The sequence below is a fragment of the Ranitomeya imitator genome, chromosome 6, assembly GCF_032444005.1.
Source record: "Ranitomeya imitator isolate aRanImi1 chromosome 6, aRanImi1.pri, whole genome shotgun sequence".
Lineage (NCBI taxonomy): Eukaryota > Metazoa > Chordata > Amphibia > Anura > Dendrobatidae > Ranitomeya > Ranitomeya imitator.
Window position 1 is genome coordinate 339,114,352 of NC_091287.1, and position 27,825 is coordinate 339,142,176.

The 27,825-nt window shown below is 45.1% G+C and overlaps 1 protein-coding gene across 2 annotated transcripts in view; it reads right to left on the reverse strand.

The window, feature by feature from the left end:
• Positions 1-27,825, reverse strand: part of RIPOR2 (RHO family interacting cell polarization regulator 2) — a 270,446-nt gene that overhangs the window by 30,448 nt on the left and 212,173 nt on the right. For both annotated transcript variants that reach the window (XM_069730892.1, XM_069730893.1), the window contains 3 exons: positions 3,224-3,392; positions 1,669-1,804; positions 160-315 (listed from right to left, as the gene is read on the reverse strand). In XM_069730892.1, coding sequence (XP_069586993.1) covers positions 160-315; positions 1,669-1,804; positions 3,224-3,392 — 461 coding nt within the window. The remainder of the gene's footprint in view (positions 1-159; positions 316-1,668; positions 1,805-3,223; positions 3,393-27,825) is intronic.

Consider the following 27,825-nt stretch of genomic DNA (forward strand, 5'->3'; position numbering starts at 1 on the left):
CTCGGGACCAGAGCGTGTGGCTGCATGTATTTTTATGTAGCTGAACGCTCTGGTCCCAAGTGCCGGCGGCAGTGCCGGGTATTGAGGCGAGAGACTCACGCGAGTTTCTCGCATTGCAGTTGCAAGTGTGACAGCGGCCTTATTGAGAATATCACATACCTGTATCAGCAAGTCCTGGGTTTTCAGTATTTTGGCTAAATGTTACATGCAGCTGTTTAACAATTTTGTCTGCACTTATGTGGTACATGTGAACAGGCGTGGAACATTTTGTCCAGAAGGCCAGAAGTGATGGCATGTCATGAAATCCAGAGATAACTAAGACAAAGTAAATACAATGTTACTTTCATATTAACTGAAACATTGAATTATTATTAAAATGGTTTTATTCCAATATAATATGCATTAAAAGGGTTGTCTGGCATAAAGAAGTTATTACTTATCCAAATCATAGGTGAAAACTTAGGTCCAACCAATAGGATTCCCAACTGATTCCCAAAATCGGGCACTTTTATTCCTGCTAGAATGGAGTACTAGTGCATATGATTATTATTTATTTATTTTATCTATATAGCATTATTAATTCCACAGCGCTTTACAGACATTATTGGCCCTGCCCCTTGATGGGGCTCACAATCTATTATCCACCACTGTTGAGTATATGCACTACTGCTCCATTCTGGTGGGGTGGTGTGGTCTGTGGACCCAAGTCCAGTCATGGGACTGATGATACGAGCTGATATCGTAAAGATTTGTGGCTCTACTGGTTCAGGTCATTGGGTCGTAGACATGTTAGGACTTGCGTTCATGGGGTAGGTGTGGAGTTGGACCCATTTGCACCTGTTTGGAGCTCGTCTTGGAGTATAGATCCATTTTAAAGAGGTTCCCATGTAGGACTTACATACACTACTTTGATACAGTTAAGAAAACATGTAATATAACCCTTGAATTCATTTTTGAAAGATTATGCTTAGCAGCAATAGCTCACGGTGGCTTATTGGATATGTCATCATTGTATTTTCTTTACTTTTGCAAATTCAGCAACACTTAATTTAATTAGGCATAATGTGACTTTCTGAGCTAATGCTTCTAGCAGGCACAATCATTCTACAATCTCATTCAAGATGAGGGAAGTATAAACTATCTGCTGCTTCCATTGGAAGAATAGCATAGATCATGGGCCTATACCTTATCAACGAGCCATCACGTCATGGGCCTGTGCGTACAAATCCTTGACTCAGAACATCTGAATCATCTGGTATGGTAAAATATTTGCTAAGAAACTATGCAGTGTTAAGCACGGTTATATGAACAAAGCACTTTTGTCAATTAAATGTGCAGTGTGCATGTTCTATGACCGAGCTAAAACCAGCTTTAGGCTATGACAAGAAGAATTATCGCTGTAAACATCAGCCTGCCAACCAATTAAATATTTAACATAGTAGCACAACATTTTTTATACAGGTCACCACAAAAAAATGTTTCTGTTGCATAAAACCACATAAAAAAGATGGAAAGTGCTGAATTCTGACAGTGCCCAATGTACTCACTGTAAGGATTCTGCTCTGTTTCACACTTCTGGCTCTCAACATGTGACCGCGCACATGTGAAACACATACTCAAAACCATTAAGAGTACAGTAAAGAGTATGACAAGCTTGGCTTTACTCACCTTCCATAACGGAATTGGTGCTGCCCATGTTGTCTTTGCTGATGTCTGACAATTGCTTGATGACTTGACTCTGTCTACTCAGTTTCTTCTTCAGATCTCTCAGGACAAACAGCGCTTCTCCTGAAGTAACAATTTGCTATAAGAAACATAATAAGATTGCAAAATGTTATTGAATCTGCATACTTGGTACAAAACAAATTATTTTCCCAGCTAATGGCATGATTGCTCAACATAATGCTCTAAAGGGATACAATACGCTGAATAATATTTACATATGCAGTAAACTATAATAAAGAGTTTGTCTATTGGCATCAGAGAGAATCCCCCTACAATTACATCATTTCAGGGGTCCCACTGCTATAGACTCCCGGATCAGATGCTCCCTGGTTAAGCTATGCAAAGGAAATTATGTATACATGGTGACAATTAAAACAAGCCAAACAAAACAGAAAACCATGTAAAAATATTAATACTCCCTAGGACACGAAGTGAAAGGGGTTGTTCAGTCTAAGAAGAAAAGTCTGCAGTCACCTCTGTGTGACTGCCAACATGTGCAAGTACAATATTTATTATCTATATACAGTGAGGTCCACAAATATTTAGACTGTGACACAAATGTTTCTAGCTCTTTACCAAACCATATTGATGATGCAATTACACAATCAATATGGGCTTAATGTGCAGACTCTCAGCTTTAATTTGAGGATATTCACATCCTATTTGGAGTAAGGTTTTAGGAATTACAGTTATTTAATGTGTAGCTGACTCTTTTTAAATGGACCAAAATTAATTGGACAGTCATCTGAAAAGCTCTTTAATGGGCTGCATGGGTTATTCTTTCGTCAATACATCAATTAAGCAGGCAAAAGTCCTGGCGTTGATTACAGGTGTGGCATTTGCATTCCGAAGCTGTTGCTGTGAACCCACAACATGCAGTCATAGGAGTAATGGAAGAGAAACAGATCATCATTATTCTTAGAAAAAAGATTTAATCCTTCAGAGAGATTGCAGAAATGTTATAAGTGACCAAATCAACAATTTGTTACATTCTGAAAAAAAAAAAAAGTTCACTGGTGAGCTTGGGAACTCAAAACGGTCTGGATACATATATTGATTTATATAGATATTAGCTATAATCTAAAATAAACAGGCTATAAGGCCCCCAAAACACACTTTCACCAAGTTTTTCACATTGAACCATCCACATGATGTAGTAATGACTGCAATGAAACCTAACAGGTGTTAGCTGGAATGCTGCTCATTGGTTCTAGCTAACCCATGTAACTGCATCAGATTATGCAAGGGAGAAAGAGCAGACCATCTAACATTCTGTTAAAAGACAATCATTTTTAATCCATATACTTGCAAACAAACAACAAATTAGCACTCCTACTAATAAAACAGCATGTGTCACTCTGATCTTCTAGCCTGGCTCAGGGTTTCGCTTTCAGTGGCTTCTTCTGGGCTATCAATCCAATGACAAATATGACTTGCCATTTCTATAACATGAATGAAAGTAAACATTCCTTGCCTTTTTACATCCTTCACATCTGACCTTAATAAGTTCGGAGCAGTACTGTAGATGTCTGATCAGCGTGATGTCCAGGCTCTCATTTCCTGTAGTGAGGGGCAGGGGACTGCTTGCAACACTAGTGCCAACACCAGTGTCTTCAGTGAATGCTTCGCTCAGGTGTCCCCTTGCTTCTGGGTGGTCTGATCTGTAACTGTAAGACATACACTTTAGTAGAAACATTCTTTGCCTGGCTATACAAGGTAATACTATAATACTGGTAATACCATGCTGCACATTTACAGACATATTTGAAATTGATGTAAAGAAGTCACGTTTACATAACGTCCAGGCTCACATTAGCCTATTCCCATTAGATTTGGTTAAATGCATTTAATACCGTGTCAACCTATTTTGGAAGATCAAAGACTCAGACTAGAATAGCAAGTCTTGTAGTGCACACAAATACAGAGGAGGGGACCCTGGGGTGACAGAAGGCAAGTTTACATTGTAAATATTTATATGGAACACTGTCATCATGAACTCTTATAAGTGTCCTTCAGTGCTGCACTGAAGATACAGCGTCTGATCGTCCCCTTATGAAGTGTGCACTTCATAGATTTGAATCGAAACGTATTAAACAGTGACGTTGTTCTTGAAAATAAGAATACACATATTAATATTGCACTCCTGCTGTGTTAATAAATCCTGTTGTTCTTAGCCTTTAACAGCTGTGTAAAGTGTGTTTTGACTACTGTGGACATCAAGTTATGACTTTTCAAAATGGTACAGGTTTACGAAAACACTCTGATCCAGTTTCATCAGTGTTTTTGTCATTAATTTGGTGTAAAACACTCAGAAGTAAAACCTTGCAAAAAAGTAAAACACCCTGCCACTATCTGTGATCTGGAACATGTAATTATAGAATGATCTAACAGAACCTTTGATTTCTCTAAAACAAGTTCCTGGTTCCCTGTAAAAAAAAAATTAGATTTTTTTTTTTTTTACAAAATCGGTATATAAAACATGATTTAGTGACAAAATGAACCCACACTTCATTTGTAATTCTAATCTTTTTTTTTTAGAAAATAGTGAAACGTGTTCTCTTGAATCACGCAGTATTGACTCAAATCCGGCGCCTACCAATAATACAATCAATCAGTTTGTTTGTGTTGTCATCCAGTGTACGTTAAGGGTTGAGCTATATGGAGGGGTAAACAATGGCCTGTGAAATCTCTGAGTTATATATACAGTTAGTAATGTTTGAATAGTACAATGTGGATGTAAGGCCGTGAGAAAATTACACAGCGCGTCTTCCCTCCACTCTTTGCACACTGTATAGTAGTAGTGTAAAGGGGCATGGTTTAAAAGGTGATCCGCACAATCTGAAAACAGGCAAGCCTTACTAGGGTAGACCATTTTCCATCAAGTAATTATTGTTGAATGAAACTATACAAAAGTCATAAGTCACGACACCTAAGGGTGCACCTACACTACCCCATTTTGTGGTGTTAAACGACCACCAATCGGTCGTTTAATAGTCTTTTTACACAGGCAGAACACTCTTCAAGTACAAACTAAAAGACCTGTATTCAGAGGCGTAGCTGGGGTTTTGGTCCAGGAGGGGCGAAGCTTCTAATAGTGGAGGAGAACCTCAGCAGATGACAGCGCTATTAATGAAGATAATCTCTATATAAAGACCAATATGGATATTACCGCCATATGGTCAGTGGTAGATACCAGTCCTACAGAGCATATAAGAGATCACAGCACAGTTACAGATAATCTCATACTGCTGACGTTCTTTCTGATGGAATCGTTCATTTTTCCCGTCTTTTCCACCTGGCCCAGACCGACAGGACGACTTCTTCCAGCCAGGACTCGTCTGCAGAGATTACAACAAAGACACATTTCACTTCTCATAATCCAGCCCCATCACCATCTATCTCCAACCTACACAAACTCCTTATCCTGCTGATATCCTAATACAGAGCCGCTGCTGCCGTATGTGCCACTATTACTGTACCTGATACCCCAATACTGAGCCACTGCTGCCGTATGTGCCCCTATTACTGCCCCTGATACCCCAATACTGAGCCTCTGCTGCCATATGTGTCCCTATTACTGCACCTGATACCCCAATACTGAGCCTCTGCTGCCGTATGTGTCCCTATTACTGCCCCTGATACCCCAATACTGAGCCGATGCTGCCGTATGTGACCCTATTACTGTACCTGATACCCCAATACTGAGCCACTGCTGCCGTATGTGCCCCTATTACTGCACCTGATACCCCAATACTGAGCCTCTGCTGCCGTATGTGTCCCTATTACTGCACCTGATACCCCAATACTGAGCCGATGCTGCCGTATGTGACCCTATTACTGTACCTGATACCCCAATACTGAGCCACTGCTGCCGTATGTGCCCCTATTACTGCACCTGATACCCCAATACTGAGCCGCTGCTGCCGTATGTGTCCCTATTACTGCACCTGAAACCCCAATACTGAGCCTCTGCTGCCGTATGTGTCCCTATTACTGCCCCTGATACCCCAATACTGAGCCGCTGCTGCCGTATGGGCCCCTATTACTGTACCTGATACCCCAATACTGAGCCACTGCTGCCGTATGTGCCCCTATTACTGCACCTGATACCCCAATACTGAGCCGATGCTGCCGTATGTGTCCCTATTACTGCCCCTGATACCCCAACACTGAGCCACTGCTGCCGTATGTGTCCCTATTACTGCACCTGATACCCCAATACTGAGCCGCTGCTGCCGTATGTGCCCCAATTACTGCACCTGATACCCCAATACTGAGCCGCTGCTGCCGTATGTGTCCCTATTACTGCCCCTGATACCCCAATACTGAGCCGCTGCTGACGTATGTGCCCCTATTACTGCACCTGATACCCCAATACTGAGCCGCTGCTGCCGTATGTGCCCCTATTACTGCACCTGATACCCCAACACTGAGCCACTGCTGCCGTATGTGTCCCTATTACTGCACCTGATACCCCAATACTGAGCCGCTGCTGGTGTATGTGTCCCTATTACTGTACCTGATACCCCAATACTGAGCTGCTGCTGCCGTATGTGTCCCTATTACTGCCCTTGATACCCCAATACTGAGCCACTGCTGCCGTATGTGTCCCTATTACTGCACCTGATACCCCAATACTGAGCCTCTGCTGCTGTATGTGTCCCTATTACTGTACCTGATACCCCAATACTGAGCCGCTGCTGCCGTATGTGCCCCTATTACTGCACCTGATACCCCAACACTGAGCCACTGCTGCCGTATGTGTCCCTATTACTGCACCTGATACCCCAATACTGAGCCTCTGCTGCTGTATGTGTCCCTATTACTGTACCTGATACCCCAATACTGAGCCGCTGCTGCCGTATGTGTCCCTATTACTGCACCTGATACCCCAATACTGAGCCGCTGCTGCCATATGTGCCCCTATTACTGCACCTGATACCCTAATACTGAGCCGCTGCTGCCGTATGTGCCCCTATTACTGCACCTGATACCCCAATACAGAGCCGATGCTGGCGTATGTGTCCCTATTACTGCACCTGATACCCCAATACTGAGCCGCTGCTGCCATATGTGTCCCTATTACTGCCCCTGATACCCCAATACTGAGCCACTGCTGGCGTATGTGTCCCTATTACTGCCCCTGATACCCCAATACTGAGCCGCTGCTGGCGTATGTGTCCCTATTACTGCCCCTGATACCCCAATACTGAGCCGCTGCTGCCGTATGTGCCCCTATTACTGCACCTGATACCCCAATACTGAGCCTCTGCTGCCATATGTGCCCCTATTACTGCACCTGATACCCCAGTACTGAGCCGCTGGTGGCGTATGTGTCCCTATTACTGCCCCTGATACCCCAATACTCAGCCGCTGATGGCTTATGTGTCCCTATTACTGCCCCTGATACCCCAACACTGAGCCGCTGCTGCCGTATGTGTCCCTATTACTGCACCTGATACCCCAATACTGAGCCGCTGCTGGTGTATGTGACCCTATTACTGCACCTTATACCCCAATACTGAGCTGCTGCTGCCGTATGTGTCCCTATTACTGCACCTGATACCCCAATACTGAGCCGCTGCTGCCGTATGTGTCCCTATTACTACCCCTGATACCCCAATACGGAGCCTCTGCTGCTGTATGTGTCCATATTACTGTACCTGATACCCCAATACTGAGCCGCTGCTGCCGTATGTGCCCCTATTACTGCACCTGATACCCTAATACTGAGCCGCTGCTGCCGTATGTGCCCCTATTACTGCACCTGATACCCCAATACAGAGCCGATGCTGGCGTATGTGTCCCTATTACTGCCCCTGATACCCCAATACTGAGCTGCTGCTGGCGTATGTGTCCCTATTACTGCCCCTGATACCCCAACACTGAGCCGCTGCTGCCGTATGTGCCCCTATTACTGCACCTGATACCCCAATACTGAGCCTCTGCTGCCATATGTGCCCCTATTACTGCACCTGATACCCCAATACTGAGCCGCTGCTGCCGTATGTGTCCCTATTACTGCACCTGATACCCCAATACTGAGCCTCTGCTGCCGTATGTGCCCCTATTACTGCACCTGATACCCCAATACTGAGCCGCTGCTGCCGCATGTGTCCCTATTACTGCACCTGATACCCCAATACGGAGCCGCTGCTGCCGTATGTGTCCCTATTACTGCACCTGATACCCCAATACGGAGCCGCTGCTGCCGTATGTGCTCCTATTACTGCCCCTGATACCCCAATACTGAGCCGCTGCTGCCGTATGTGCCGCTATTACTGCACCTGATACCCCAATACTGAGCCGCTGCTGCCGTATGTGTCCCTATTACTGCACCCGATACCCCAATACTGAGCCGCTGCTGCCGTATGTGCCCCTATTACTGCACCTGATACCCCAATACTGAGCCTCTGCTGCCATATGTGCCCCTATTACTGCACCTGATACCCCAATACTGAGCCGCTGGTGGCGTATGTGTCCCTATTACTGCCCCTGATACCCCAATACTGAGCCGCTGCTGCCGTATGTGTCCCTATTACTGCACCTGATACCCCAATACTGAGCCGCTGCTGGCGTATGTGTCCCTATTACTGCACCTGATACCCCAATACTGAGCCGCTGATGGCATATGTGTCCCTATTACTGCACCTGATACCCCAATACTGAGCCTCTGCTGGCGTATGTGTCCCTATTACTGCCCCTGATACCCCAATACTGAGCCGCTGCTGCCGTATGTGCCCCTATTACTGCACCTGATACCCCAATACTGAGCCTCTGCTGCCATATGTGCCCCTATTACTGCACCTGATACCCCAATACTGAGCCGCTGGTGGCATATGTGTCCCTATTTCTGCCCCTGATACCCCAATACTGAGCCGCTGCTGCCGTATGTGCCGCTATTACTGCACCTGATACCCCAATACTGAGACGCTGCTGGCGTATGTGTCCCTATTACTGCACCTGATACCCCAATACTGAGCCTCTGCTGCCGTATGTGTCCCTATTACTGCACCTGATACCCCAATACTGAGGCTCTGCTGCTGTATGTGCACCTATTACTGCACCTGATACCCCAATACTGAGCCGCTGCTGCCGTATGTGTCCCTATTACTGTACCTGATACCTCAATACTGAGCCGCTGCTGCCATGTGTCCCTATTACTGCACTTGATACCCCAATACTGAGCCTCTGCTGCTGTATGTGCCCCTATTACTGCAACTGATACCCCAATACTGAGCCTCTGCTGCCGTATGTGCCCCTATTACTGCACCTGATACCCCAATACTGAGCCTCTGCTGCCGTATGTGTCCCTTTAACTACACCTGATATCCCAATACTGAGCCACTGCAGCCGTATGTGACCCTATTACTGCCCCTGATACCCCAATACTGAGCCTCTGCTGCCGTATGTGCCCCTATTACTGCACCTGATACCCCAATACTGAGCTGCTGCTGCCGTATGTGTCCCTATTACCGCACCTGATACCCCAATACTGAGCTGCTGCTGCCATATGTGCCCCTATTACTGCCCGATACCCCAATACAGAGCCGCTGCTGCCCTATGTGTCCCTATTACTGCACCTGTTGTGTGGTTCTCTGTGCCCTCTAAATTCTAAAGAACCCCTCTATAATATAGTAATGCCGGGTGCAAGTGCCTTAGAAAACAGTACCCATATTTTGCCCCTAGAAAGTAATAATGTCCTGTGTGCCCCTTTGATAGCCACAGTAACCTGAGTTCCCCTATAACAATAAGTGCCACTTTACATTTAATAATGTCCCGAGTCTCCCCTATACAGCTCCCCTATACACAGTATGATGCTCTCTTATACACAGTATAATGCCCCCTCACTGTATAGTACCACACGTACAGTATACTGACTCCTTAGTAGCCCCCAAACTGTTTGATGGCTCCAACAATGTATAATGACCCCAACACTGTAATCTCCATAATGTATGATGGTCCCCTAGATAGCCTCCATATACAGTAGCATAATGCACAAAATAGTCCACAATATAGTGTAATGCACTCCCCATAGGCAGACTCTATAGCATATGGCAGACCCTGTAATGAGGCATCCCCCTTAGTCAGACCATGAAATAAGGCAGCCCCCCCATAGTCAGACCCTGTAATAAGGCAGCACCCCCATAGTCAGACCCTGTAATAAGGCAGCACCGCTATAGGCAGACCCTGTAATTAGGCAGCACCCCCAGAGTCAGACCCTGTAATGAGGCAGCACCCCCATAGTCAGACCCTGTAATAAGGAAGCCCCCCATAGGCAGACCCTGTAATAAGGTAGCACCCCCATAGTCAGACCCTGTAATGAGGCAGCCCCCTTAGTCAGACCCTGTAATGAGGCAGCCCCCCATAGTCAGACCCTGTAATAAGGCAGCACCCCTATAGTCAGACCCTGTAATAAGGCAGCACCCCTATAGGCAGACGCTGTAATAAGGCAGCACCCCCATAGTCAGACCCAGTAATAAGGCAGCACCCCCATAGTCAGACCCTGTAAAAAGGCAGCACCCCCATAGTCAGACCCTGTAATGAGGCAGCCCCCATAGTCAGACCCTGTAATGAGGTAGCCTCCTTAGTCAGTCCCTGAAATAAGGCAGCACCCCTATAGGCAGACCCTGTAATAAGGCAGCACCCCTACAGGCAGACCCTGTAATAAGGCAGCACCCCCATAGTCAGACCCTATAATGAGGCAGCACCCTCATAGTCAGACCCTGTAATGAGGCAGCACCCCCATAGGCAGACCCTGTAATAAGGCAGCACCCCCATAGTCAGACCCTGTAATGAGGCAGCCCCCATAGTCAGACCCTGTAATGAGGTAGCCTCCTTAGTCAGTCCCTGAAATAAGGCAGCACCCCTATAGGCAGACCCTGTAATAAGGCAGCACCCCTACAGGCAGACCCTGTAATAAGGCAGCACCCCCATAGTCAGACCCTATAATGAGGCAGCACCCTCATAGTCAGACCCTGTAATGAGGCAGCACCCCCATAGGCAGACCCTGTAATAAGGCAGCACCCCTATAGGCAGACCCTGTAATAAGGAAGCACCCCCACAGTCAGACCATGTAATAAGGCAGCACCCCCATAGTCAGACCTTGTAATGAGGCAGCCCCCCATAGTCAGACCCTGTAAGAAGGCAGCACCCCTATAGGCAGACCCTGTAATAAGGCAGCACCCCCATAGTCAGACCCTGTAATGAGGCAGCACCCCCATAGTCAGACCCTGTAATAAGCCAGCATCCCTATAGGCAGACCCTGTAATAAGGCAGCATCTCTATAGGCAGACCCTGTAATAAGGCAGCACCCCCATAGTCAGACCCTGTAATAAGGCAGCACCCCCATAGTCAGACCCTGTAATGAGGCAGCACCCCCATAGTCAGACCCTGTAATGAGGCAGCACCTCCATAGTCAGACCCTGTAATAAGGCAGCACCGCTATAGGCAGACCCTGTAATTAGGCAGCACCCCCAGAGTCAGACCCTGTAATGAGGCAGCACCCCCATAGTCAGACCCTGTAATAAGGAAGCCCCCCATAGGCAGACCCTGTAATAAGGTAGCACCCCCATAGTCAGACCCTGTAATGAGGCAGCCCCCTTAGTCAGACCCTGTAATGAGGCAGCCCCCCATAGTCAGACCCTGTAATAAGGCAGCACCCCTATAGTCAGACCCTGTAATAAGGCAGCACCCCTATAGGCAGACGCTGTAATAAGGCAGCACCCCCATAGTCAGACCCAGTAATAAGGCAGCACCCCCATAGTCAGACCCTGTAAAAAGGCAGCACCCCCATAGTCAGACCCTGTAATGAGGCAGCCCCCATAGTCAGACCCTGTAATGAGGTAGCCTCCTTAGTCAGTCCCTGAAATAAGGCAGCACCCCTATAGGCAGACCCTGTAATAAGGCAGCACCCCTACAGGCAGACCCTGTAATAAGGCAGCACCCCCATAGTCAGACCCTATAATGAGGCAGCACCCTCATAGTCAGACCCTGTAATGAGGCAGCACCCCCATAGGCAGACCCTGTAATAAGGCAGCACCCCCATAGTCAGACCCTGTAATGAGGCAGCCCCCATAGTCAGACCCTGTAATGAGGTAGCCTCCTTAGTCAGTCCCTGAAATAAGGCAGCACCCCTATAGGCAGACCCTGTAATAAGGCAGCACCCCTACAGGCAGACCCTGTAATAAGGCAGCACCCCCATAGTCAGACCCTATAATGAGGCAGCACCCTCATAGTCAGACCCTGTAATGAGGCAGCACCCCCATAGGCAGACCCTGTAATAAGGCAGCACCCCTATAGGCAGACCCTGTAATAAGGAAGCACCCCCACAGTCAGACCATGTAATAAGGCAGCACCCCCATAGTCAGACCTTGTAATGAGGCAGCCCCCCATAGTCAGACCCTGTAAGAAGGCAGCACCCCTATAGGCAGACCCTGTAATAAGGCAGCACCCCCATAGTCAGACCCTGTAATGAGGCAGCACCCCCATAGTCAGACCCTGTAATAAGCCAGCATCCCTATAGGCAGACCCTGTAATAAGGCAGCATCTCTATAGGCAGACCCTGTAATAAGGCAGCACCCCCATAGTCAGACCCTGTAATAAGGCAGCACCCCCATAGTCAGACCCTGTAATGAGGCAGCACCCCCATAGTCAGACCCTGTAATGAGGCAGCACCTCCATAGTCAGACCCTGTAATAAGGCAGCACCCCCATAGTCAGACCCTGTAATGAGGCAGCACCCCCATAGTCAGACCCTGTAATGAGGCAGCACCCCCATAGTCAGATCCTGTAATAAGGCAGCACCCCCATAGTCAGACCCTGTAATAAGGCAGCACCCCCACAGTCAGACCCTGTAATGAGGCAGCACCCCCATAGTCAGACCCTGTAATGAGGCAGCACCCCCATAGTCAGATCCTGTAATAAGGCAGCACCCCCATAGTCAGATCCTGTAATAAGGCAGCACCCCCACAGTCAGACCCTGTAATAAGGCAGCAGCACCCATAAAAAATAAATCCTCGCCTCTCTTCTTCCTGGTTCCTGTGCTGCTCCCGCTGATCTCCTGACAGCGGGCGCCAGGCAGTGACGTCATCACACCCACTGTCAGTGTCGACGACGTCTGCTCTGCCGCAGAAGGTAACTGTATTGGCGCGCAGCATGCGCCGATACATTTACAGTAGCGTAGCTCCAGGTGGGCCCCCTCAGAGCACCAGGCCAAGGGCGCCCGCACCCTCTGCCCCCCGGTAGCTACGCTAATGCCTGTAATAGATCATTCACATAACAGAGTCTGCCATTGTTCCCAGAAGCACAGGTTTACACAAGACAATGTGCTGCCGAGAAAGATGATCTTTCTTGAAGCCCAAAAGATCATTTCATCCAACGAACGAGTGTTATGCATATTTTAGATGACATGATTATCAGAAAACGAGCATCACTATGAAAGTTTGTTCACAATAATCTAGCAGAGTAAATGGACCTTAGGTGCAATTTATTTAAAGCAGATTTACAAGAGTTTTGAAAGCCCTGCAACCATGATTTGTTATTTTAAGATATAAAGATATCTTTGCCCCCTATTTTTGCCACCTATCCTTCGGATGGATACTACATGCTGAATCATGGCTGACATGTTTGGGATGTGTCTGGATCTTGACTTCAACGCTGAACTATATGCCCATATTCCTTGGCATTTGCGCTCTCAGGACGTTTTTGTCACTCCCAGTCCAGCTACTAGCTGTCAGGATTGTTCACCTCATTGATGTCAGCATAGTGTAAACCAGAGCTACACAAACTGGCGGGCCCTCTGGCTGTTAATCTGGTCCATGGACCAAGACAGCCTAATGACTGAAATAGTGGCCTTTGGGCTGCACCATGTTCTTGCCCACGTTATCCGCTGCACGCTCTCCATGCTATTAGCACCTTCAGGATGCAGAGATGAATACACTGGTGGAGGACGGCGCAGCGAGCTCCTTCTTCCACTAATAATCGTGTTCGTCAGCAAGCGTGATTACGTCGTATCTGCTGTGCGGACAGTCAGTGCACAGGACACTGGAGCAGAGCGCCAAGAGAACGGGAGTGAGGTGAGTGGTTTTCTTCATATATGTGTATGGGATGTTTGCATGTATATAGTAGGCTATGTGGGGGCTCATACTGTATATACAGGTTTTGTGGGGCCATACTGTATATAGGAGGCTATATGGGGGCTCATACTGTATATAGGGCCATGTGGGGGCTCATACTATATGTAAGAAGTTATGTGGGGTGTGATACTGTATATACAGGTTTTGTGGGGCCATACTGTATATAGGAGGCTATGTGGGGGCTCATTGTATATAGAGATGTTATGTGGAAACTCACTGTAAATAGAGGGTCATGTGGGGGTCTCATACTGTATATAGAAGCTATGTGGGTGCTCACACTGTATACAGGGGACTATGTGGGTGTTCACTGTATTTAGAGGGGCTATGTGAGGCTCACTGTATACAGGTGGCATATAAAGGGGCTATCTGGGGGCTCATGCTGTATATAGGAGGCCATATGGGGGACTCAATGTATACAAGGGGGCTATTGCATATAGAGAGGCTATCTGGGGGCACACTCTGTATATAGGGGGTTATGAGGGGTCTAATACTGTATATAGAAAGGGTATGTGGATGCTCACACTATGCAGGGGGCTCACAGTGTATATAGAGAGGCTATGTGGGGACTCGCTGTATATAGAGGGACAATGTGGGGGGCTCATACTGTATATAGAGGGACAATGTGGGGGCTCATACTGTATATAGAGGGACAATGTGGGGGCTCATACTGTATGTAAGAGATGTGTGTGGGCTCATACGATGTATATAGGGGGGTGTTAACATATCAGTGGATTGCAAGTTACAGATAGAGCATGGAGAGGGGAAAACTGCTGAGAATGCAGGACATAAGTCACATGACCTGAATTGGTGTTATTCCTCATGTACACACGCAGGACAACTTATTCTCAATATATACTTGAAAGCACAGTTACCCTTAATCTGTTATGAAGATTAGGCCAATGTCTTATTAGGGTGATTTCCCCATCAGAACACTACCATATGCAGTAATAGGAATGAAATTAAAAAATTGGAGGCATCACACCGTTCAAAGTGAAATAAGAAGAGCTTCTGATCAATGGCCCATCAAGGCGACATTATGGTTTATTAGTGAGAACCTTTTTCAGGTGTTAGGAATGCATATAAATGTCATTAATGGGTCCCATTTTAGAATTAAACATTAATATGGATTTAATTTAATACGATATTTTCCCTGCAAAATATCTAAACCATAGCATCCTTCCTTGGTAACATTGGCTAATCGCTGCACGCCTGCATGTGCAAAGGAAGTTGTACAGATGTGACATCCTTAAAGGACCACTCCAACAAACTTTTGCCCTCTATTGCCAATTAACAATGGGTTTACAGTGTATGCATTAAAATACTTGCCGTTCCCAGTCTTCTGCAGTTTCCAGTGCTGCTCTGTTCTCTACTGCATCACGTTACTGCTGCTGTGACCTGCCGGATCACACAGTGTCTTCTGTGTGGCTCGGAAGTAACTTTCTCAATGTAAATTAAGGAGATTCAGAACCAGACTCTTATAGACATACATTAAGGAGCTAATGTTCCGCTGTGTGAGCCGGCAAGAAAAAGCTCGGGTCACATGATGTAGGAGAAGTCCGGAGCAGCATTGGAAATGACAGAAGATAGAAACCAGTAAGTATTTTAATGTAAAAAATTATCATACAACGGATACAACTGGGATTAGTTATGGCTACCGTTCATATGAAAAAAATGAATACCTCTAAAAATATCTTTTATTAATAAATTCTTAAAAACTCCACAGTGTGAAAAACCAAATGAAAAAAATATATATAAATGTTGCTGATCTGTTTAAGGTGTACCAGCATAGGTGAAAGTTATACTTATATACCCCTAATTAACCCTAGCGGGACCCTTCCTGACAGCGGAGGTTGGCACCCTCTTGAACGCAAATGGCGCCCCCACTCAACGGCGGCTAACCCTATAGTATCCAAAAAACCTTAGAATAGTTCAACCACAAATGAATGTACGCTCACAACACAATCCAATATCTCTAACTTATTGTAGAATACTGGGGTAGACAAAGCAGACCCTTAGATGAAACAACGGGGGGTTCAAAGAAGAAATCCTAAAGCAATACCACCATTATACAATCAAGCAGAGATATCAGACCATAACTTAAAAAAACTAAATGTAAGTGGATAGGTTAATAGCTAATATTTTTAGGGTAAATCTGGGGGACAGAGAGAAGAATACATGTGCTTAACAGTAGAACTGTCATGGGTTTACTGCGACAGTGTGGAGCCAGAAGACTGCAGCGTCTGATTGCTCCTACTCCGGCACTGGGAGGAAGCACTTATTAATTTTAAATGTGTTTATTCCTTTTCGCTGAACAGGGGTTAATGTTGGAAATCCCTGTGCTCACAGCTGTGCTCGGTTAGCCACTCCTTTTCCCTTTATAATCTGGGCTCTGATACTAATCCTTGTCAGAGCTAGCTTCATTGCTGCATGGCTAACGGAGTGAGAGCAGTTCGTATGAGGAGAGTTGAAGGAGTTATTAGTGACTGTTACTTGGTTTGAACGTGTGGTAATTCCGTATCTTCTGTTTTGGTTTATTCCCCTACCTTCACAACCTGGTGCATTCCTCTGTTATATATAAGTGAATATTTTGTATGCCTGGAGTTTTCTGTTAACCCGTGTTTGTGTTTGCCTTGCTTTTCAGGTTGGTGTACTATGGTGCACAGTAGCGCCCCCTCTTCTCTGGGTGGTGGCAGAGAACAGACAGAGGGCTAACTCAGGAGATAAGGCAAAGGCGGAAGCCCAGGAATCTTCACCATCTGAAGTATCCCGGGGAGCAGGGCGCCCCCTAGTATTAGGGACAGGGAAGTAGCCCCTGGTCCCAGGTCACCTGACAGCTGTGTCGTGACATTAGCTTTGATCGCTACTGTTTTCTCTGATCCATGATGGATCCTATCTCTGCTCTGCCAAGACAATTGCAGCAGCTCAGTCTGGAGGTGGCGGATTTATGCATGGTGGTTTTGCAGCATGCTAATACATGTGTGAGAATCACGTCTCTTAAGGTACCGTCACACATAGCGACGCTGCAGCGATACCGACAACGATCCGGATCGCTGCAGCGTCGCTGTTTGGTCGCTGGAGAGCTGTCACACAGACAGCTCTCCAGCGACCAACGATCCCGAGGTCCCCGGTAACCAGGGTAAACATCGGGTAACTAAGCGCAGGGCCGCGCTTAGTAACCCGATGTTTACCCTGGTTACCATCCTAAAAAGTAAAAAAACAAACGCTACATACTTACCTTCTGCTGTCTGTCCTCGGCGCTCTGCTTCTCTGGTCTGGCTGTGAGCGCCGGGCAGCCAGAAAGCAGAGCGGTGACGTCACCGCTCTGCTTTCCGGCTGACCGACGCTCACAGCCAGAGCAGGAGGAGAGCAGAGCACAGCGCTGGAGGACAGACGGCTGTAGGTAAGTATGTAGTGTTTGTTTTTTTACTTTTAGGATGGTAACCAGGGTAAACATCGGGTTACTAAGCGCGGCCCTGCGCTTAGTTACCCGATGTTTACCCTGGTTACCAGCAAAGACATCGCTGAATCGGTGTCACACACGCCGATTCAGCGATGTCTACGAGGAGTCCAGCGACGAAATAAAGTTCTGGATTTTCTTCCCCGACCAGCGATCTCCCAGCAGGGGCCTGATCTCTGCTGCCTGTCACACTGGACGATATCGCTAGCGAGGACGCTGCAACGTCACGGATCGCTAGCGATATCGTCTAGTGTGACAGTACCTTAAGGCAAACCATAGAGGAGCCAAGGTTGCATTGCCTGACAGGTTTCCTGGGAGGCATGACAAGTTTGTTTTCAGAGACACCTGTAAACTGTACTTCAAGTTACGTCCGGTTTCCTCAGGTACAGAGGAGCAACATGTGGTGATAGTAACCTCGCTCCTTCATGAGGACCCCCAAGCATGGGAGTTTTCTCTCACGTCTGTCTCTCAGTTTTAACCCTGTGGACGCCGGGGGACGTGACAGACATCGGAATGTAAGTATGTACTTTTTTTTTTTTTAAATGGTAACCAGGGTAAATATCGGGTTACCAAGCGCGGCCCTGCGCTTAGTAACCCGATATTTACCCTGGTTACAAATGAACACATCGCTGGATCGGCGTCACACACGCCGATCCAGCGATGACAGCGGGTGATCAGCGACCAAAAAAAAGTCCTGATCATTCCCCACGACCAACGATCTCCCAGCAGGGGCCTGATCGTTGGTCGCTGTCACACCTAACGAGATCGTTAGCGGGATCGTTGCTACGTCACAAAAAGCGTGACGTTGCAACGATATCGTTAACGATATCGTTATGTGTGAAGGTACCTTTAGCCATGTTTGACTCCTGACTCCCTTGAGGCAGCCATGTCTCTAGAGATCCGGGTTGATCGCAGTCTTTGCCAGAGACATAGGGAGTCACCTCTGGGTGCAGGAGGACCAGGGTCAATGGAGGTCAGCAGTAAGCCTACTGAGGAACCCATGCAGGTGGGTGCGGAATCACATTCTGGTAAATTGTCTGTTCTCTGCCATAAGGGGGAGTGTGTTTATTTTGTGGTAAAAAGGGCCATTTCATGGGCACGTGTCCTTCCCAACTTATCACGGATCTACCCTTGTTGGCGGGGAATACTGTAATTCTTGTGGTGGTGGAAAGATTCTGTAAAATGTCTAATTTTATCGCTTTACCAAACGCCAAATCCTTGGTGCAAATTTTCATCAGGGGAATAATTAGATTAAATGGGATCACGACCGATATGGTTTCAGAAGGAGAAGTGCAGTTTGTCTCCAAGTTTTGGAGGGCATTTTGCACCTGTCTGGGAATCCCTTTGTAATTTTCTTCCGCTTTTCACCCGCAGTCTAATGGGCAGATTGAACTGGCTAACTATAATCTAGAGACGTATTTCTGGTGTTTTGTTTCTGAAAATCAGGAGGACTAGGAAACTTACTTACCGTTAGCCGAATTTGCTGTAAATATTCGTTGTCGGGAATCAACCTGTAAATTCCCATTTTTTTCGGGGCATATGGGTTTCATCCTCAGTTTAGTTCTTTTAGTGGTAATCGCCCTTCTGGATTACCAGAGGAAGAACGGTTTTCATCTTCCATTTCTACCATATGGCCGGGGGTTAAGAATAATTTGAGGAAGATAGGATCCAAATACAAGAGTGTGGCTGATCGGAGACGTTTGGTGGGTCTGGACCTGTGTGTTGGTGACTTGGTGTGGCCGTCCTCTAGGAACATTAAGCTGAAGCTTCCATCTTGGAAACTGGTTCCCAGGTTAATCGGTCCTTATAAGATCATAGCCATCGTCAATACCATAGCATTTCACCTTGCTTTACCACCTACCTTTAGGATTCATAATGTATTTCATCACTCTCTCCTCAAAAAAAAAGTTGCATCTTATGTACCATCACCTCTAATCCCATCTCCTGTCATTGTCGATGGTAACTTAAAGTCTCAGATTGCGAAGATTTGGGATTCTCATCTTGTTCATCGGTTGCTTCAGTATCTGGTATATTGGAGGGGGTACGGTCCTGAGGAGAGCATGTGGGTACTAGCATCTGATGTTCATGTGGCCAGACTTTTCACGTGGCATACCCTAATAAACCTGGTCCTGAGGTTCTGGAGGTCCCTCATAGAAGAGGGGGTACTGTCACGGGGTTGCCACAACAGCGTGGAGCCAGAAGACCACAGCATCTGATTGCTCCTACTCCGGAGCTGAAAAGAAGCACTTCTTCTTTTAAAATTTTTAAACGTGTTTATTCTTTCTGGCAGAACAGGGGTTAATCGGCCATGTTGGAAATCCCAGAACTCACAGCTGTGCTCGGTTAGCCACTCCTTTTCTCTTTATAATCTGGGCTCTGATACTAATCCTTGTCAGAACTAGCTTCATTGCTGCATGGCTAATGGAGTGAGAGGAGTTCGTATGAAAAAGAAAGTTGAAGGAGTTTTTAGTGACTGTTGCTTGGTTTGTATGCGTGGTAATTCCTTATCCTTCTCTGTTTTGGTTTATTCCCCTACCTTCACACCCCGGTGCATTCCCCTGTTATATGTGAGAAGAGAACAGACGGAGGCCCTGGTATCTTCGCCATCTGACGTATCCTGGGGAGAAGGGCGAGCTAGGGCGCCCAAGAGTGTTAGGGACAGGCAAGGAGCACCTGGGGTCCTGGGTCACCCGACAGTTGTGTCGTGACAAGAACACCAGAAAATATACACTAATGAAGACAAAGACGCCTAAATAAATAGTAGACCGGAGCCAGAGCACAAAACATGCAGTGAACAAAACAGCTTGCCAATGCAAAATACACACCATGCAACTTGGGACTGGCCCATTGCATTTGCAATTGACAACCTTATTACACTGCAACTTTGAAGACGTTAGTAACAATTACTTTAAAAGAAGATTTTTTTTTTAAGCTAGTCATCACTTCTTTAGGAATCTATCATCCAATATTATCATTTCTTCTTGGTATGACTTATCACAATTGTGCACAAAGGCAGGGCAGGGAGAAGAGGTAGGCACGCGCCTAGGGCTCTGCCTCCCCAAGGGGACATACTTTGGGAAAATGACATGGCTAATGCCTGCGGCCGCCTGCCCCCTTCAGTCGGCTGCAAGAATTCAGCACAGTCATGGGTGGGGCGCAGGTACACAGGAAACAATGTCAGTAACTGACATGGACTCACCCCTCTCTCTGCCTGCATTCAATTGTAGTAAGGTAATAACACGGCACTCCGTCTTTGTGATGAGGTGCATGAATAGGGTACCAATCCCAATGTTAAAGTAAAGAAAATCCGGCACTCTCAATTCATATGCAAAAAGATTAACAAAATTTTATTGATCCACTGTGACAAATAATTCGTTGACGTTTCGGCCAATACCTAGGCCTTCATCAGAACTATTTATCTTCAGAGTATATTAAGATTATTTGCTGCACTTCAAGGACGGTTATAATCTTTTTACTTTTATTTTCAATTAATTTTTTATATTTTGTACAACAGTTATTTTCATAAATCGTAATTTTTTTCTATTCTTATAATATTTTTTTATTCTTCCGTTTTTATTATTTTTCCTTTTTTTGTTGTTTTGTTTTTTTATAAAAAACTTTATTTCTTAATTTTTTTTTTTTTTAATAACTCTTTAATAATTATTTGATTTTTTTCCCCCTCCTTTAACATGTGTCCACTAATGGTATTAATCCATTATATTAGGTATTATCTCATTATAAATCTCTAATCATTTTTTATTCTCTTCCCTAGGTAAGTCTGCGGCTCTTCATATTTGAGATATCCTTTGGTCACTATATATTTATTTTTATTAATATTACACAATTTCTATTCTTATCTTCGTTATGGTTCGTTAATAATTATACATTAATTCCGTTTCTTTGGGGAATAATTCCCCTTGTCAGTACAAATCGCAACTACTTATTCAGTCACTTCCGGTGACTTATTCCAACATAGACAACCGGCACCTTGATGCCGAACAGCGTGTACACGGAGGAGCTCTTTTGCTCCAGCACGACAGCAATACATCACTTCCGGTGACGTCACAAGACCGGGCATTTCCGGTTTTGCGGCTGCACGGCGCCAGAAACAGCAGGTATTGGGCTGTATTTTCTATAAAAACTGACACCACATGCACGCCGCTACTTCCCCTGCACGTTGTGTGCCATTGCTCTATATGCGCCTAGATGCGGCATTGCTTGGTGAGTTTGATCTTGCATCGGTACTTTAGAACTCCACAGTGCGACGTGCTGGCTTAGTCTTGGTTGGTGCTATGGTCCTGTGCTAATTTGCTGTATATATGTATTTCTGCTTCCTTCTAGTGATATTACCTGTCCAGCGATCCATATACTCTGAAGATAAATGTATGTGTCTGCACATTATACGTCATGTTTTGAATTCTCCCTATTATTCACTAGATATTGCTTTCATGGTTATATTGATTAGTGACCCTATATTATTCTATGGCCTATGGCAACATTTAGATTTGTAATTGATGTACACTATAATCATTGTCCTATGATCTGCCCGAATACGATCCATATACTCTGAAGATAAATAGTTCTGATGAAGGCCTAGGTATTGGCCGAAACGTCAACAAATTATTTGTCACAGTGGATCAATAAAATTTTGTTAATCTTTTTGCATATGAATTGAGAGTGCCGGATTTTCTTTGCATTCAATTGTATTCACGTCTTAAGGTACTGTCACACTAGACGATATCGCTAGCGATCCGTGACGTTGCAGCGTCCTCGCTAGCGATATCGTCCAGTGTGACAGGCAGCAGCGATCAGGCCCCTGCTGGGAGATCGCTGGTCGGGGAAGAAAGTCCAGAACTTTATTTCGTCGCTGGACTCCCCGTAGACATCGCTGAATCGGCGTGTGTGACACCGATTCAGCGATGTCTTTGCTGGTAACCAGGGTAAACATCGGGTAACTAAGCGCAGGGCCGCGCTTAGTAACCCGATGTTTACCCTGGTTACCATCCTAAAAGTAAAAAAACAAACTACATACTTACCTACAGCCGTCTGTCCTCCAGCGTTGTGCTCTGCTCTCCTCCTGCTCTGGCTGTGAGCGTCGGTCAGCCGGAAAGCAGAGCGGTGACGTCACCGCTCTGCTTTCTGGCTGCCCGGCGCTCACAGCCAGACCAGAGAAGCAGAGCGCCGAGGACAGACGGCTGTAGGTAAGTATGTAGCGTTTGTTTTTTTACTTTTTAGGATGATAACCAGGGTAAACATCGGGTTACTAAGCGCGGCCCTGCGCTTAGTTACCCGATGTTTACCCTGGTTACCGGGGACCTCGGAATCGTTGGTCGCTGGAGAGCTGTCTGTGTGACAGCTCTCCAGCGACCAAACAGCGACGCTGCAGCGATCCGGATCGTTGTCGGTATCGCTGCAGCGTCGCTATGTGTGACGGTACCTTTACAGACAGGGGGCAGCGTGAAATGTGGGCCAGCAGGGAGAGAAGTTAGCATGGTGGGAACAGTGTGGAGATAAAAGTGTAAAGGAAAACAGTGGGGAAGGAACAGGCTTGGCATAGGCTGTGGTTCATAATGGTGGACAGTGTGACAGTTATAGCTGATAATGGCAGACAGTGGGGTGGTTGTGCATCAGTAAGGTAGACAGTGCGGAGGCCACATACAATAGGAGGCTTATTTAGGGCATAGTATGAACAGATATTTTTCAAGCAGAGGGTATTTTAATAACACTTATTTTTAAGAGCATCATGTGGGGATGTGCTGCAGAAGACCAGAGAAGAGAGAAGTCTGCAGAGAAGAGCTGTGGATATGAAAAGTCATCATGGTGTCTGGTCAAGATGAGACGAAAAGAAAGATGACAAATGTACGGATGATGGTGCTCGTGTTGTACTTATTTACTGACTGTGGCTCTGGTGAGGTTATTCATGAACTGATGATAGTTCTGGTGATGCTTTTATCTACTGATTGTGGTTCTGGTGTCGTATTCATGTACTGATGGTGGTTCTAGTGACCAAGTAAGTTTTTTAGATGTTAAAAATTACAAAAAGTAAAATGAGTCGATGCAAAAGTTTGGGCACTCTTAGGCCGGCGTCACACACAGCGTAAAACAATACGGTCCGTATATTACGGCCGTAATACGCTGAAAAGTCCCGAAAAAAGTGGTCCGTAGCTCCTCCGTAGGCAGGGTGTGTCAGCGTTTTTTGCGCATGGCATCCTCCGTATGTAATCCGTATGGCATCCGTACTGCGTGGTTTTCTCGCAGGCTAGCAAAACCAACATACCGCTATAGAAGTGATCCATGTGTCCCAAAAAGAAAAGAAAATATATATATACTGTCTATATATATATATATATATATATATATATATATATATATATATATATATATATATATATAGTCAGTAGACACATATATTAGAGAGAAGTGCGGTGTACAGTAAAATCACACTGACAGCTTACAGTAGAATAGGTAGAATAAATGTGTACACATAGAATAGGTATATATATATATATATATATATGTCAGTGAGACACATATATGTATATATATTAATATTTATTCCAGCGCTAGACAGCTTGAAAGCCGGTAATTCAATTACCGGCTTTTTCCCTCTCCTTCCTAAAACCCGACATGATTTGAGACATGGTTTACATACAGTAAACCATGTCTTCTCTCCATTTTTTTTGCAGATTCCACACTACTAATGTCAGTAGTGTGTATCTGCAAAATTTGGCCGTTCTAGCTCTTAAAATAAAGGGTTAAATGGCGGAAAAAATTGGCGTGGGCTCCCGCGCAATTTTCTCCGCCAGAGTAGTAAAGCCAGTGACTGAGGGCAGATATTAATAGCCTGGAGAGGGTCCACGGTTATTGGCCCCCCCCTGGCTAAAAATATCTGCCCCCAGCCACCCCAGAAAAGGCACATCTGGAAGATGCGCCTATTCTGGCACTTGGCCACTCTCTTCCCATTCCCGTGTAGCGGTGGGATATGGGGTAATGAAGGGTTAATGCCACCTTGCTATTGTAAGGTGACATTAAGCCTAATTAATAATGGAGAGGCGTCAATTATGACACCTATCCATTATTAATCCAATACTAGTAAAGGGTTAAATAAAACACAAACACATTTGTTAAAATTATTTTAATGAAATAAAAACAATGGTTGTTGCAGTATTTTATTCAACGCCCAATCCAGTCACTGAAGACCCTCGTTCTGTGAGTAAAAAAACATAATAAACCAACAATATACTTACCCTCCGCAGATCTGTAACGTCCAACGATGTAAATCCTTCTGAAGGGGTTAAAACATTTTGCAGCAAGGAGCTGTGCTAATGCAGGCTGCTCCTCGCTGCAAAACCCCAGGGAATGAGGCTAAAAATAGATCAATGATCTATATTTAGCTTCATTTGCGGTGAGGCGCCCTCTGCTGGCTGTTCATAGATCGTGGGAAATTACCTAGAAAGCTCCCTGGCTCCCTGGCTTTCTAGGTAATTTCCCACGATCTATGAACAGCCAGCAGAGGGCGCCTCACCGCAAATGAAGCTAATTATAGATCATTGATCTATTTTTAGCCTCATTCCCTGGGGTTTTGCAGCGAGGAGCAGCCTGCATTAGCACAGCTCCTTGCTGCAAAATGTTTTAACCCCTTCAAAAGGATTTACATCGTTGGACGTTACAGATCTGCGGAGGGTAAGTATATTGTTGGTTTATTATGTTTTTTTACTCACAGAACGAGGGTCTTCAGTGACTGGATTGGGCGTTGAATAAAATACTGCAACAACCATTGTTTTTATTTCATTAAAATAATTTTAACAAATGTGTTTGTGTTTTATTTAACCCTTTACTAGTATTGGATTAATAATGGATAGGTGTCATAATTGACGCCTCTCCATTATTAATTAGGCTTAATGTCACCTTACAATAGCAAGGTGGCATTAACCCTTCATTACCCCATATCCCACCGCTACACGGGAATGGGAAGAGAGTGGCCAAGTGCCAGAATAGGCGCATCTTCCAGATGTGCCTTTTCTGGGGTGGCTGGGGGCAGATATTTTTAGCCAGGGGGGGGCCAATAACCGTGGACCCTCTCCAGGCTATTAATATCTGCCCTCAGTCACTGGCTTTACTACTCTGGCGGAGAAAATTGCGCGGGAGCCCACGCCAATTTTTTCCGCCATTTAACCCTTTATTTTAAGAGCTAGAACGGCCAAATTTTGCAGATACACACTACTGACATTAGTAGTGTGGAATCTGCAAAAAAAATGGAGAGAAGACATGGTTTACTGTATGTAAACCATGTCTCAAATCATGTCGGGTTTTAGGAAGGAGAAGGAAAAAGCCGGTAATTGAATTACCGGCTTTCAAGCTGTCTAGCGCTGGAATAAATATTAATATATATACACATATATGTGTCTCACTGACATATATATATATATATATACCTATTCTATGTGTACACATTTATTCTACCTATTCTACTGTAAGCTGTCAGTGTGATTTTACTGTACACCGCACTGAATTACCGGCTTTTCTCTCTAACAGCGCTGCGTATTTCTCGCAAGTCACACTGCTTGTCCGTGTGTAATCCGTATTTTTCACGCTTCCATAGACTTTCATTGGCGTATTTCTTGCGCAGTACGGTGACAAACGCAGCATGCTGCGATTTTGTACGGCCGTAGAAAGCCGTATAATACTGATCAGTAAAATACGGCAAATAGGAGCAGGGGCATAGAGAATAATTGTGCCGTATTTTTTGCGAGTTTTACGGACGTAGATTCTGCGCTCTTACGTCCGTAAAACTCGCATGTGTGACGGCGGCCTTAGAGATGTGTACTCATAACTTTGACCAAGGTTTCAGGCCTTAATTAGTCTGTTAGGGTTATGGCTTGTTCACCATCATCGTTAGGAAAGGCCAAGTGATGCACATTTCCCAGCTTTATAAAAACTCAGCCTCCTATAACCTTGTGCTAAAAAAGAGCAGCCATGCGTTCTTCTAAACAGCTGCCTAGAACTCTGAAAATGTTAGAGGCTCATGAAACAGGAGAAGGCTATAAGATGATAGAAAAGAGTTTTCAAGTTGCGCTTTCCTCAGTTCAAAATGTAATTAAGAAATGGCAGTTAACAGGAACAACGGAGGTCAAAATAAAGTCTGAAAGATCAAGCAAATGTCAGTGAGAGCTGGTCATATGATTGCTAGAGAGGCAAATCAGAACCATTGACTGCAAAAGACCTTCAGAAAGATATAGCATACTCTGGAATTGTGGTACATTACTCTAATGTTCAGAGCCAACTGTACAAATATGACCTTCATGGAAGATTCATCAGAACAAAACCTCTTCTGCGTCATTAACATAAAATTCAGCATAAGTATGCAAAAGAACATCTAACAAGCCTGATGCATTTTGTAAATTCTGTGGACTGAGGAGGTTAAAATAGAACTCTTTGGCAACAATGGTCAAAAGGTGTGGGTGGAGAAAAAAGGGCACAGAATTTCAGGGAAACAACATCTCGCCAACCACTAAGCATGGAGGTGGATCAACTAGGTTTTGGGGTTGTGTTGCAGCCAATGGCACTGGGAAAATTTCAGGAGTAGAGGGGAGAATGGATTCAATGAAATGTCAACAAATTCTTGACGCAAACATACCAACACCTGTAAAAAAGTTGAAGTTGAAAAGAGGATGGCTTCCACAAATGGATAATGAATCTGATTCTAAACACACATAGACTCAATAGACTCAAAAGGCGCAAGCTGAAGGTTTTTACAATGGCCCTCACAGTCCCCTCATCTGTACAGCATTGAAAATCTGTGACTAGACCACAAAGTAGCAGTGCAATCAAGACAAACCCAGGAATCTTACAGAACTGGAAGAGTTTTCCAAGGAAGAATGGATGAAAATTCCTCTAAACAAAGTTAAAAGACTCTTGGTTGGCTACTAAAAGCTCTTACAAGAGGATACTTGAAAAAGGGGGTGCTACAAGGTACTAACCATGCAGGGTGCCCATAGTTTTTATTTTAAAATGTAAAAGATGAAAAATAAATTTTCATATTTTTTTTGCCTATAATACAAAGGAAATTTGTAATTTCAAATTTAGCCCTTTTAGGGATCATTTCATCTTCATTTGCTTAATTGTTCACAATAACAGTAGTTTTTACAGGGGTGTCTAAACTTTTACATGCCACTTTTTGCACTAGTGATGGCTCTGGTGTTCTGCTTAAGTACTGATAATTATTTTGGTCTCATACTGATGATGGTTCTAGTTATAATTGTTCTGGTGACTTATTTATAACATTAGTACATTTTAAAGAACCAATGCACATACATGAGTATGTCACCAGAACCACCATCACTACAGGAATACAGCACCAGAACAATCATCAATACATGAATGCGTCAAAAGAACCACCATCATCCGTTTATAAATATGTCACTAGAACCACCATCAGTACAGGAATATAGCACTAGAACCATCATCAGTTTATAAATATGTCACTAGAACCACCATCAGTACAGGA